Source organism: Mesocricetus auratus, unplaced genomic scaffold, assembly GCF_017639785.1.
Source record: "Mesocricetus auratus isolate SY011 unplaced genomic scaffold, BCM_Maur_2.0 Super-Scaffold_100007, whole genome shotgun sequence".
NCBI lineage: Eukaryota > Metazoa > Chordata > Mammalia > Rodentia > Cricetidae > Mesocricetus > Mesocricetus auratus.
Genome location: NW_024429191.1, coordinates 24731749 through 24745158, shown reverse-complemented (window position 1 = coordinate 24745158; position 13410 = coordinate 24731749). Strand labels below are relative to the sequence as shown.

Genomic DNA, 13410 nt, shown 5'->3' with positions numbered 1-13410 from the left:
GACATAGGGCATAGTGACCTCTCCAGTGATAGCTAAACAGGAAAATGTCACCATTTTGAACAAGCTTCTTTGTAGACTGGTAAACAAAGCAGAAGACAATATTTTCCTTCTGTCTGGGGATCAGATGGTGTCCCAGCTGGTACATTAGCATGTTATCCTCACGGAGGGACCATTTGAGCTAAGAGGTTGTCTGGACATGTTTTGAGCAAGAGATCTCAATGGCTAGCATGGGCAGCACTCTTCTTCAGCACTCTCTTTCCTCCCTTCTGTGTTTAAATGCTAATCATCAGTTGTTAAATGGTAACAATTTATTAGTTATTAAGAATTAAAAAGTAGGAGAGTTTTGATGCTTGCCAAACTGGAACATCTGGCCCCATGCCTGCCTCTTAGAGACACTGGTCAGTGCCAGGGCTGCAGGAGACGCACTGGCCAGTCTTCACTGCCCTCATCCAGCCTACTTCCCTTATCTACATCTCCTTCACTCTCCCAAAGCGGAGACCTCTTGTTTTATTCCTAACAGATGACTACCTTCATTTTACCAAGAAGAATCCCAAGGATCCTAAAGACTAAACTGACTTGTTCAGGGTCAGACAGAGGCCAGAGTAAGATGAAAAATAGAATTTGGGATTGTTGGTGCCTCCCTCAAGACTTTGTTCTCTGTATCACTTTGCAAAAACAATGTCACCAACCTCTACCTTTCCAAAGGATCCTTCGTAGCTGGTGGCCTTCTGCTTGCTTACTTTGGGACATTTGTTGCAGGGATAAGTAGTATGGTGTGTGAGCTTGTTCCATTTCCTTTGAAAATTTATTTTCATTTGTATTGATTTTCATATACATATGTGTGTTTGCAGGACAGAGGACAGAGGACAACCTTGGGTATAGTTTCTCAGATGCCACCACCTTGCTTTTTGACACAAATCCTTTTCGTTGGCCTGAAACTCACCAAATAGGACTAGACTGCCTGTCTGGTGAGTCCCTGAGATCTGCTATCTCTGCTTCCCCAGAGATGGGGTCATAAGCATGTTACCAGACTAGACTTGACTTGTTAATGTGGGTTCTGAAAGTTGAAAGCAGGTTCTTTAGAGTAAACACTTTATTGACTGAGCCATCCTGCCAGCCTTCTCCTCACTCCCAAAAGGCAAAAATAGGAGCTTAACATGGGAGCTAGGCATGGAAACTGGGTATGGGAGCTGTGATTAGAGCTTTCTCTGAAACCATGAACTGCAGATCTCTAACTGACTGTTAAGCCAGTCTCCAAATCAGCCAGCTCCCATTGCAACCAACCAGTCAGAGTCAAAGCAACAGCTTTGGTCCCTGACCCAGGCTCTCCAAACTGTGCCTGCTGATTATTTTCAAGGGTTTCTTCTTCCTCCCACCTAAGTACCTTTAGCCATATGATGCCTACAGTGACTTCAAGGATATTGAGGAGGCACCATTACTGTAAAGTGAGGATCAGAATAATTTTAAGTACAGAAATGGAGCGAAGGATGTAATCATGAGCAGGTATTTCAAATGGCCTCCTGAAAAAAGTAATACCCATCCATCTAGGCACTAATGAAACATAAAGCCTCAGCTTTTGAACGGTGATGGTTTACTTTTGAAAGACTATAAAACTGGGTGTGTGTGGGGGGAGAAATGCCTTCTAAGAGTATGACATCGGGCTAATTAATGAAATGTACTGTTTGTGCATTCCTTAAGCACAGGTAGAAAAAAAAAGGCAAAAATGATGACATGGGTGTGTTTATTAAATTGGGATGCTGGCAGTAAAGGGAGTTTTCTACCTTGTGAATTATGTCATGGATAGCTCATGGGCCACAGTAAAAGTCAGGCTATCAGAGAATAATTTGTATGGTTGTGTTCTCAAAGGAATCCTGCTGATTTGGCAAAGGAGGGGTGGTAGAGTGAGAGGAGCAGGTTGAGTTTCATTTGAGGAGACCAGAGAAAGTGCAATTGGTAGCTGGTATGTAGTAGACTCTTGGGTAGATAGAAAGAGGAATCCGTTGCCTAGACACTCAAGCAAGTTATTCAGATTCCTTCTGAATAACACTCCCTTTTCTTGAACCAGTTTTGACTGTTTCCTCCAGTTGTCTCATAAATAACCACTGATTTCCCACAATCTTCAGTGGTAGTGATTTCTCCCTGGCCAAAGTCTCCCTGCAGAGAGCCAGCTATGCCACATGATGACGAAGAGGGAGTGGTTGGCCTAGAGGACTAAAGGCAGAGGAGGGACATTTGAGGACCACAGCAGGAATAATAGCTACTCTTGACTCTAAACCGGATCTCCAAATGAAATAAATCAACAGGTAGTCACATAGATGCGATGGCAGGTTTGGATGTTTCCCCCTATTCACCTACAGATTCATCTTTTCTCATTTTGTAGTCAAATGGGAGAGCCTTGGACCAGGGAGCGCTCCCTCTCTCTTCCCAAGCTGAGAGTAAGAGATACCAGCATTCCAAGTCAGACAGTCAGGCATGCAACCAAAAAGAATGTGCTTAAAAGATAGACTCCTGCCTTTAAATCCTTAGCTTCTTATTTTGCAGGGTCAAAGCACAAAGCACATCAGTGGTGTTCAACTGGAAACTTGTAACCATAGGAAATGTAGCGAAGATGGAAGGAAGAAATCACACAAAGTCACAGTTAAAAGTAGCAATGCCAACCAATGAAAATGATTCGCCTACCATGTTCCAGATAAGAGGGCGTACCTTCCGAGGGGTCAAGCCTCCTAGCCCTCCGCCCATGCTTGGAATTATTGTGGACAAACATGTTATCAGAGACTGCCAGGACATGGCCATCCACGTTGACTGTGGTAGACACCACGACCTAGAGACAGGAGAGGAAAATGAATGAACATTTTCATATAAAAGCATGGTGGGAAATAAACTCAAGTTAAATAAATAACAGCTGGGAGCTGAAGAAAATTGCATAGCTATTTCACATAATAACTGGTGCTTATGTTGTACATGTCTAACAAGAGGCGCTATTGATGAGTGGGTCTTCGGCATGGAACGCTTTTGATGCCGTTTTAAGTAAAATTGCACAGTTTATAGTTATGCAGCAAAAGGTACCCTGTTAACCATAATTTTTACAAGGCGGTCTTTATTAGCACAGTTTTATATTTTTTTTACACAAGGGTGGCTGTGTTTCACCTAAATTACCTTTCAGTTTAGACATTGAAGTATAGATATCACAGTAGATCATGCAAATAGAAGTCTTTTAAATCTTTAAAATATCTCTACCCTACTGTGTCAGGGTTAAGAAGATAGGGGAATGAAAATGAGAGGGGTTGGAGTAGAAGCTGGGATCTGCTTGTGTCTTCCTCTCCCCCGGGGTCTTATTGAAGTTTCTTACACATTTTATTCTTTCGTCCCATGTTATTTTGGTGAATCATATCCAAACTTCCCTCAGACCCACTATCATCATACTACCCCCCCCCCAAAATCCTAGTAATTAAAGGTCTTAGATCTGTTTCAAAGAGAAAAAGTAAAACACAGAACTGACAAAATGCCAACTTAGAGGCCCAGGTCACATCTAAGGGTGACTCGGTCCAGCTTGCCACAAGGGTCTGAAAAAATGTGTGCCTCTGAGAACTTTGACTAAAACAATGAACAGGATTGACCTACATATCTCCTTATATTAAAAGGGGGAGGAGGATTAAAACTAACCCCACAGAGAGATGTTTATTCATGTGACCTCTTACAACCAAATATAATAATTGCCTGTAATTGCAGCTTTGGCTCCCAACTCGTGCTTTGACACGAGAAACGGCCATCAGCCAGCCCCTGTTTAATCCACCTATTATGTTGACTAATTAACTTTGCCCGCCAGCTTATTTCTTCCTCCATTATCAGCCCCTGTCAGCCACAAGCACCCAGCAGCATAGGGGAAACCTCTGGCTCTTTGATTGATCACCAATAGATTGACATGCAGATTAATTTAATTAGAATCACCTCACTTGAGAAATGAAAGACAATGGCAAGAAGGCTAATAGATCTGCTCTTATAATGAGGCCAGCCTCCTGAGCAAAATCGGAAGAGTTCTGATTTATTTTGCTCAATTCCCCAGTTGCTTGGAAAGACTCTCAATTTAATTGTTCTCCGGTTTGAGAGGTATTAGCCTCTGAAGAGGTGAATGGCTTTACAAAACTTGGTATATCCTGTGCCCTTAGCTCTTGAGGCAGCCTTTTCTGAGTTAGCTAAGGGGACACAGATTTCTAGACTCTTTGGAGCACTGCTTTGGTTTCATTGCCTGATGAGCATAGGGAAAAGCTTGCCACCTTGATCCAGACCTGTCAATTTTTAACCCTCAATGTCAAAGTACTCACCGCCTTGAACAGTTAACAATATCCCATTGTCCCTCATTTTCATCCAAAAGTTCTCTGGCAAAACAAGTCGATTTTCCTTTTCCTGAGGGGTGGCCATAAACTATAGGTTATGAACACATGGCTCATGGGGTTGATTTTAATATCTCATTAAAATGCACACTTGACAATGCAGAAGCTACCCTAGACCCAGTGTGTTCTCTTCAGTCTGTCAAAATTCCATCTAGAACAAGTCATTCAAGAGGGCTACCAGAGATTGATGTCACAGTTGGCTGCATGCTTTCTGTATATTCATCACTAACTGACCAGGTGTGACAGGGTCTGAAGCCAGTGTTTGTTCCTCATCAATCATGGGTTCATTTAAAAGAAGAAGGTGAGGTGGGGAGGGCAGGGGTAAAGAAATTGGTCTATTCCTTTATTTTCAAAAACTATCACATACAACAACGGTATCATTAGAACAACCGAGAGGCACTTTTTAGTTGGGGAGATGGCTTTGTAAGACACTGAAAATTACATAACAGCTGGGTCTTTCAAAGAAATGTTGATTTACTACAAGACCACAATTGAGTGGTCACTGGAGTCGTTAGCTGAACGAGCTATAAAAGGAAATCCCAAACAGTATCTGTTTCCAGTGTCAGGAAATGGAAAGTGGTTACCCCAGACGTCTGTCATCAGAGAAGAGAGCCATGACATCCTATTAAACACCTGGAAGACACCAGCACTACAAACAGTAGGGCTTAAAATATCTGGTTTCTTTTTTAAACATTGTCATCTAATTGCTGACATTAAATAAAAATGGCAAAAAGAAGCCCTACCCAAAACCTGTTAAGAAAGAAAACTATACTATATACATTTCCTTTTCTTTGTAAGGAAAGACCACAGAGCCACCTGTGACAGGACCATTCAACAGCAAGCACAACCGGAAAGGGTCAATGGGGGATCTCTAGAGACTAGCTAGAAAGCATGTCCCTCAAAACCTCACGGCACAAATTCCCAAGCCCCAAATAATCTATCTCCTTCCAATTTGGAAACGATTGGGATAGATTTAAACAAAGTATTTTTCTGAAATTAACCCACAGAGTCATTAGCAAATTGAAAGTAATCTGTGAGATGCAAAAGGTGTGGGGAGTGGGATTTAACTCTCGGCTAACTTTGAAAATAGACCTATGGTAGTTGAACAATGAGCCTCCATGGTCCAACACAGAATTGTAGGCTGCTGCCAAGTAGAGGCAGGTAAGGGGACAGACAGGTTTGACAAGTCTTCAAGGCCTGTTTTATTGACAAAATTTGGATATCTTGAATTTAGGATAGAAAAACAATAGAAAATTCTGTTTCTCTTTGGAATCAACCACCCCTTTCTTTTTACTTCTTCCACCCCACTGCCTAGAGGAAAAGAGGACATTAACTGGAAAATGGTTGCGTCTAGAATTTTGCAGTGTCTGCTGGGACCAGTCCCTCCTGTTTCTATAATGTCATTGTCCAAAAGTTTGACTATTGGAATTTACACTATGTAAAATATGACATCCTATTCCTGAGTCAAAGTAGCCACATTTCACGTGCTGGTGGACACTGAACTAGGCAGGGCAAATACAGAATTTTAAATCATCCAGAATGGTCTGCTGGATGGTGTTCCCCTGAAATAAATGCAGGTTGAGGGCTAGACATTTGTATATTTTTAGTCAATTGACTTTTTAAATAAAATGTGTATAGGAGCATTGCTTTTCAGAACAGCATTTTCACGTTGATTCTACACTTCATGGTCCTGTGGTTTCTTTCTGGGCCCCACCCTCCAAGTTAGGGCATTTGGTATGAGTTTGTAAAGAGAACAAGAAAGAGGGGGAGGTCAGTAGCTACCTGTAGCTTTTTAGGGAATTTACCCCGATTTTAGTTTCCTGGATTGTTATCAGCATCTCGGAAACTGGATCTAGAAACCCCCGAGGTGATTATTATCACCATCCCCCTCTATTTAGGAATTTGGAAGGATGGCACACCAAACAGTTGCCTTCCTTCATTGATGTGATTTTGGCCATCAGCTGAAAGTGAGTTCCTGACACTTGGTGACATTTATAATGGTCTCTGATTCTCAAGGCTAAAGTCACCCAAGCGGCAATCCTGGTTCCTGATAAACAGCAGTAGCAGGAGAAGGGGGATTCTTCTTTTGTGGGTAACACCCTATGAAGAGTTCAAAACAGATGTTGGGCTGACAGTCCTGACACAGTGGCCCCTGACTGTCATTAAAAGGACCCCAAAGAAAGACATTTTAAATAAGAGGACAGAGGAGTAAGCCCTCTGCCCCACAGATCTCAAGGTTTGAAAGGCCTGTTCTCACAACATAATCTTACACAACTGACAACTCTCGTAAATTGTCCTTCTTACTAGATTGAATAATTTCACTTTCTAGACGATATCTCTATCTTAACCTGCAACTTTCTAGGCTGGACACTAAATAAAACCCCACTACTTAGAAAACAGTCTGCAAACCAGACATCTTAGTAGTCTAATTTTCTCAATGCCTCCCACCAGGAAAGATTTCTAGAAAGTTCTGTCATTGGTTAGTTCTCTCTCCCTCTCTATCATTCCTCAGGCTGCCCTTCTCTCCCTGTCACACAGGAGACCTTGTGTGTCCTAATTATATCATCTAAGATTCATGAGGCATAATCTCTGTCTCATGAGCAGATTTTCAAAAATTCAGTGGCCAATGGCAGATCACAGTAACAGAAGCAGCAGCCTGCATGGAAGAAGGACTGAAAATTCCTATCTCTGCATTTCTCAAACTGGTATAATACCAGAGGAAACATGTGGTATCAAAGCACTATCGATGTTTAAATTCATAATCTTTGGTGGATACGTATCTTCTTAATAAGTTAGTCATTCTGGTGAATTAATTTTTAAAAATTACAAATCTTGGTTTTTTGAAGCTTCTGTAAAAGGAAATGTTGAGCACGGTTTGGTTCACAACATCCTTCTCTATGGTTTCAATTCATTGCATTTTTGCATTAATTAATGCACACTAATAGCCAGATATATCCTTTCTTTTTTATTTTTCACAAGTGTGTGTAGTGTCTATATATGGGCAGGCATGCTTTTGTTGTAGTCAGTATTCAGGTGCATCTGGAATCCCAAGATTGACACTGGGACTCATTGTTCGTTCTTCAACTGATTGAGAAGCAGAGTCTCTTAATCAAACCCAGAGCTCACAGATATAGTTAATCTTTCCAAGTAACTTACTCTGAAGTTCTGCCCTGTCTCTGCTTTCTGAGGCTGGCATTAGAGGTGGGGCACCATGCCTATTCTACATGTACAGGGGTTTCTGGAGATCCAAACTCCCAATCTCATGCTTGTTAGGCAAATGCTTTACCACTGAGTCATCTTCCCCAGCCCAATAACAAGGTAATGAAAAAAACTGTGACTTGAAGAACGTGAATGAAAAGGTAACTGAGCAATATTTCACGGAATACTACACAGGAAGAAAAAGCATAAAACCACTGACACAGCTGTTTAATCTCCAAAGAATTATGAAGAAAGGGGAAAAAAGCCATTTCCAAGAGGAATTCAGATTTTTGCTATCATCACTAACAAATTTACCCAGGGCTATGCAATGATGGATGTTCCACATAGGGCTTTGACTCCATTAAATGAGACCATTGAGGTAGGCTCTAAACCAATTTGACCACTATCCTTCAAAAAAAAAAAAGGAATTTGGACACTCAAAGATTGGAAACATAAGAGAAGCCATTATGTGATGATGGAGATGCCCATTGTATTCGTTGTGGTGGTAGACAGGTAAACCTAAAGACTTGCAATTAAGTCTTATAGAATTAAGAAGTATTCCCACACAAATGAGTATAATTATATTCAAGGAATTTTGGACAATGGTGGGCAGATGCTGTCAAAGTCATTGTCCTGGTTGTAATATTGTTCTATAATGTTGCGAAAATTGAAGGAGACTAGTCAAAGAATACATGAGAATCTCTCAATGCGACTTCTACCGATTTTGTGTGCCTCTGCAATTACATCAAAAAAATTCAACTAAATATAAGACATCAGCAACCAAGATGTCCTTCAAAGGGTGAATGGATAAACAAACTAGTAATCCATACAATGGCATATCATTTAGTGATAAAAAGAAATGAGCTGTCAAACCACAAAAAGGCATGGAGGAATCTTAAACGCATATTACTAAATGGGGGAGAAAAGCCAATCTGAAGAGGCTATACACTGTATGACTCTGACTAAATGACATTCTGCAAAAAGCAGAGCTATGGAGACAGTAAAAAAATCAGTGCTTGCCAAGACTGGGGGAAGGGAGCGATCAATCGGTAGAGGACACATTTTTAGGGCAGTGAAACTATTTTGTAGAATAGTGTAATGCTGGATACCAACTTTAATGTATTTTTTCAAATCTATGTAATACACAGTGCAAAAAGAATCCTGGGCTTTAGTTAATGGTGATGAATTGGCATTGGTACCCTACAAAAAATGTACCATACTATAGGGAAACTGAGGGGAATACATTATGGTTACATATAAGAATTTTCATGGAGTCATATTTCTGTAAACCTCAAATTGCTGTACAAAATAGTTTCTATATTCTACAAAGCCCTGATCAAACCTCTTCCCATACAGCCTATACTCCATAACATTGGTTCTCAACCTGGGGGTCATGATCCTTTGGAGGTCACATATCAGATATCCTGCATATCAGATATTTATTTGGCAATGTATAACAGTAGCAACATTACATCCATAAAGTAACAATGGAATGATTTTATGATTTGTGGGTCACCCCAATATGAAGAACTGAATTAAAGGGTCTCTGTATTAGGAAGGCTGGGAACCACTGCTCTAGACCCTGTCTGTCAAACTACTTTTGAGCAGGTTTGTCAAAAACAGCAGAATCACAAGAGACTCAACAAACAGGTAAGAGTTGTCAAGCATAGCAAAGGGGGACAATCTTGCAGAAAGCAAAGGCCAAATGCATCCAAAATAAGGTTGCGCTGGGGCAGAAGAGAGAGTTCAGCTGTTCAGATCATGTACTGATCTTGCAGGACCCAAATGTGGTCCCCAGCATCCACAACGGCTTACAACTGCAGCTCCAAGGCACCTGCACCCATGTACACATGCCCACCCCCATACATAATTACAAACAAAATATCAAAGTAAGGCTGGAAATGCTAGTTATGCCACACTTGTGAGTTTCTCTGAAGTGCCAGCTTTACATTGGAATCCTTTTTAAATAGAGAGTAGGATTCTCTCTCCAGAAATACCATTATAATGAAAAGTAATGTTATCATATAAGTTCCTATAAAAATTAATGGTAACAAACCCTCAGCAGTTACGAACTGAAAATTTGGGCAACGCTTTGTTTTACAGCTTGGAAAACTAAGGCCTGGGATATTTTTAAATGTCCTCAAAGCCACAGGACAAATTAAGAGCATAGGTGAGTGGGAAACAAAGCCTCTGCCTCTTCCACGGGTCCTCACTCAACAGCAGTGTACAGTTCTGACTTGAGTCTACCCTGTCATTCCCGCTGGTTTCTTCCAGTACAAATGGAGGGTTTGGAGGTGCCTGATGACAGCTTAAGTCTTATTTACATAAAAATGGTCTGCATCAGTTAGGTCATCATTAACTTTGTCCTTTGAAATATCCTTGACTGATAAGGAATGAGATATTCTCAGAAATGTGCCTGATTGCTAGTTTCTATCTGGTTGAAAGATCCCAAATAAGTCATTAAAAATTATGGAGGACGTGTGAACCTCCAGGATGTAACAGAGCGGAACTGCTGGAGGCAGGGAGTGGCTAACTGAATTAAATCCACACTGGAGGCTCAGGGCAAAGCTGCACCCTCTCTGAAGATCAGGACAAGAACAGATGCTTCCCAAGCTATACCGATAGAGATGGAGACCTTCCGAATCCGCATCAACTCCAGCTTTACCTGTCTTCTGAGCTGTGAATGTGCTAAAGCTGGTCCCCTCCCACAGCGGGTGCGAAAGCTTCTGATAACTTCTGACAGTGTCTCTGGTGCTTCAGTGCTACTCTGTGCCCACTAAGTGAGGTCAACATAGAGAAAGGTCCTGTGCTCTCTGGGCACTTGAATACAGCATGTCCATGTAGAAATGAGGTGAGAGCAAAGGTAACTCTGGTCAACTTGGATTCCAAGTTCAGATAGTCCCTAACGTATTCCAAGCCCATCACTTACTAGTGTGTAACCACAGACACATCAGTCATAGGAATGAGCTGTGAGTCTACCCTATGCATGCTGGATGTCAGGCATTACTGTATAAACAAGAGAAGTAGCTCTGGGCAAAGCGCAGAGTAACTTCTTAACAGAATCTTAGTTCCTACTAGTTGAGTTCATCTTGGAGTTTAATCCCTAGCATAAGAAGAGAGAGGTTAAAGGAGCAATTAGGTGAGCATTAAAAGCAAATTTTAGAAGGTAATAATACATTTGAGGAAAAAATAAAAAGGAAACCATATCTAACAGGAACTACTTTTTATTATAATTAGCTAAGGTCTCACTGAAGAAGTGGCATTTTGTCTGAAGACTGAGTAGTGAGTATCTAGCTATCCAGTGAAGCTGCAGCAGAATTTCCCGGGGAGCTCAAACAGTGAGCCGCAACATCCCAAGGCTGGAATGACTGTTGTGTACTCAGGGCAGACAAATGAAAGAAGAGAAGGAAGATGAACGTGCTGGGATAGTGCAAAGTGAATAAGAGCAAGAGTGATTGAGAAGTATCTGAAGTATAGCAAGAGCCTGATAGATTACAAATTAAAAAGTATAAGTTTTGACTTTAAGTGCCCATAGCTATCGGCATTCCCAAAACAAACATAGGCAGTCACTGGTCAGTCCAAACACTTCACAACTACCTTTGTTTGCATTTTACATGTTCTTTGGAGACAGCTATACTTAATGTGGAACTGCTTCTCCTAAGTGCACATCCACCTCTCATCAAATTGCACCCCCAAGGATGCACACTGTCTGCCGAGGCTTAGAACACGGCGTATGTCAAGATGCATATTGGCCCAGTAAGCTGTGATGGTTTCATAGATCGGGTTGAGAATACCCACATTTAACCATGTTTCATGAATTAATCCTGTTTTCTGAAGCTATCATTAGAGTTGCTTTCAGTATAATTAATCAGCAGGGCACATCTTGAAATTATTCTGCATAAGGGGGTGAAGGCAGCTCAGGCTCTCAGCATTCGGTTAGGAAAGAATTAAATTGTAAAATGTACTGTTTGTCAAAGCAATATAAGTACATCTGAGGGAGCGAGAGTGGAGAGTGGGGAGAAAGAAAGGGGGGGATGCTGCTTGCTTTGTGTAAATGACTTTAAAGCGTTCTGTTTCGCCACTGACCTCGGACGTATATTTTGAGAGTGCTATAATCGCAGAATATAATATATTGATTTGGAGAGACCATGGCTCTTTAAAGTAAATATTAAAATTCTCCAATGGTTTTTTTATGATTCACTTTAAAAACTTTCCCTTTCATGTCATAACCTATGTCATCAGTTTGGAAAAGAAAAATAGTTTTTTTGTTAGAAATTTGGGATAAATAACCTAATGATTTCTTTTATCCCCTATCCAAATGACTGAGTGAAGGAAGAATGTTTAGACATGAGAAAATGAGTTTGTTCTTGCAGTTCATTCTGCTCAGGGCCCTTGTCTGCCTCTTCCAAGAGTGATGTAACATAGGTATCTCTTGGTATCTTGCTAGAGAGTTGGCTCTAGCACCCCCCCAAGAATGTTAAGATCTTTAAAATGGTATTATTTTGTATTAGATGCACATACACGTACACACACATATATATATCCCATATAATTTTAAAAATTTCTACTTAAAATACTGAATATTATGAATGATATGTCATGTGTATTTGGAGAACGATGACCAAAAGTATTTTATACATATTCAGCACAATGCAGAGTTGTTCAAATACTTTCTATCTGCAGGTAGTTGAATCTGCAGAAGCAGAATCCATGGATGTAAAAGACTGACTGTATTTCTGAGATTAAGCTCTGAGTTTAAACACCACCATCTCCAATCTCATACTTCAAGGTAGGATGCCACCTCCAACTTCACTGGATTTTTTGTTTGTTTGTTTGTTTTCATTCTCTCCTAATTAGTTTTCTTTGTGACAATAACCACAATTTTCAATTATTTTCAAATTTTAATCTTTATATATCTTCATTGTGACAACTAGTGGAAACTCATTCCTTATGCATTCACTTTCTCTTCTTCCTGGGCTGTATCATTAGCACACCTCCCTGTGGCTATCGTGGCCATAGGAAGTGACCATTTCTAAGGACTATTTCTAAGCCAAGAATTTGAAGACATCATGAACTATCTTCATGTATCCGTTATCTTTCTTCTGGCTCCATGAATACAATCAGGCTCTTCATGATTGGTAAGGCATAAAATCAAGAGTTGCCAGGTTCCCAGATCATTTCAAGGAAAAAAATGTATTCTTCAAGGCAGTAAGGAACCCCAGCATGTACCTATTACAAGTGAGAACTTAGATGTTCTTTGCTGTACATGTGAGCCATTAAGTATTATTTGGTCTATGTGTTATAACAGCCACTCTTGCCCTAAAATAACTCCCAACTGAAATATCAGTTTCATTACAGCAAAGACTCTGTCTTTTGCATTTGTCATTATAGTCTTACCATCTAGTGTTCTAATAAATACTGCCGAGTGCTTGCACACATGAATGAGAGAATACATCTCACATCTATATTCATATATACCGTTGTCATAGATCTAACATTTATATACAGATGCAGAGTTATGGCCTATCAAAAAACTTTGCTGAGGGAAGAAGATGAATTTGTAAATTTATATGTTACTTCAGTCTCCGGGTCTTACGGTTTCTACCAGGATGACAACGTTAGCCCAATTCTTGCTCCTCCTTCACTGATCTCATCTGCCAGTCCCAACAAGGAAAAGGGTGGCTAAGGATTTAAATCTTAACCATGAATTGTCTGGCTCCTGTCAGTTAAAAACCAGACTGTGGCATGGCTTTGACGTGGTCCCCTAACATTAGCATCTTTTTACTGTCAAGAAGGAGAGATGGGCTCATTTAGTCACACT

General features: G+C 40.6%; 1 protein-coding gene across 6 annotated transcripts in view; it reads right to left on the bottom strand.

The window, feature by feature from the left end:
• Ebf1 (EBF transcription factor 1) overlaps nt 1–13410 on the bottom strand; it is a 385469-nt gene that overhangs the window by 119855 nt on the left and 252204 nt on the right. For 4 of the 6 annotated variants that reach the window (XM_040748482.1, XM_040748483.1, XM_040748486.1 and 1 more), the window contains exon 8: nt 2680–2821. In XM_040748482.1, the coding sequence (XP_040604416.1) occupies nt 2680–2821 (142 nt within the window). The remainder of the gene's footprint in view (nt 1–2679; nt 2822–13410) is intronic. The other 2 variants (XM_040748484.1, XM_040748485.1) reach the window with 1 other exon arrangement.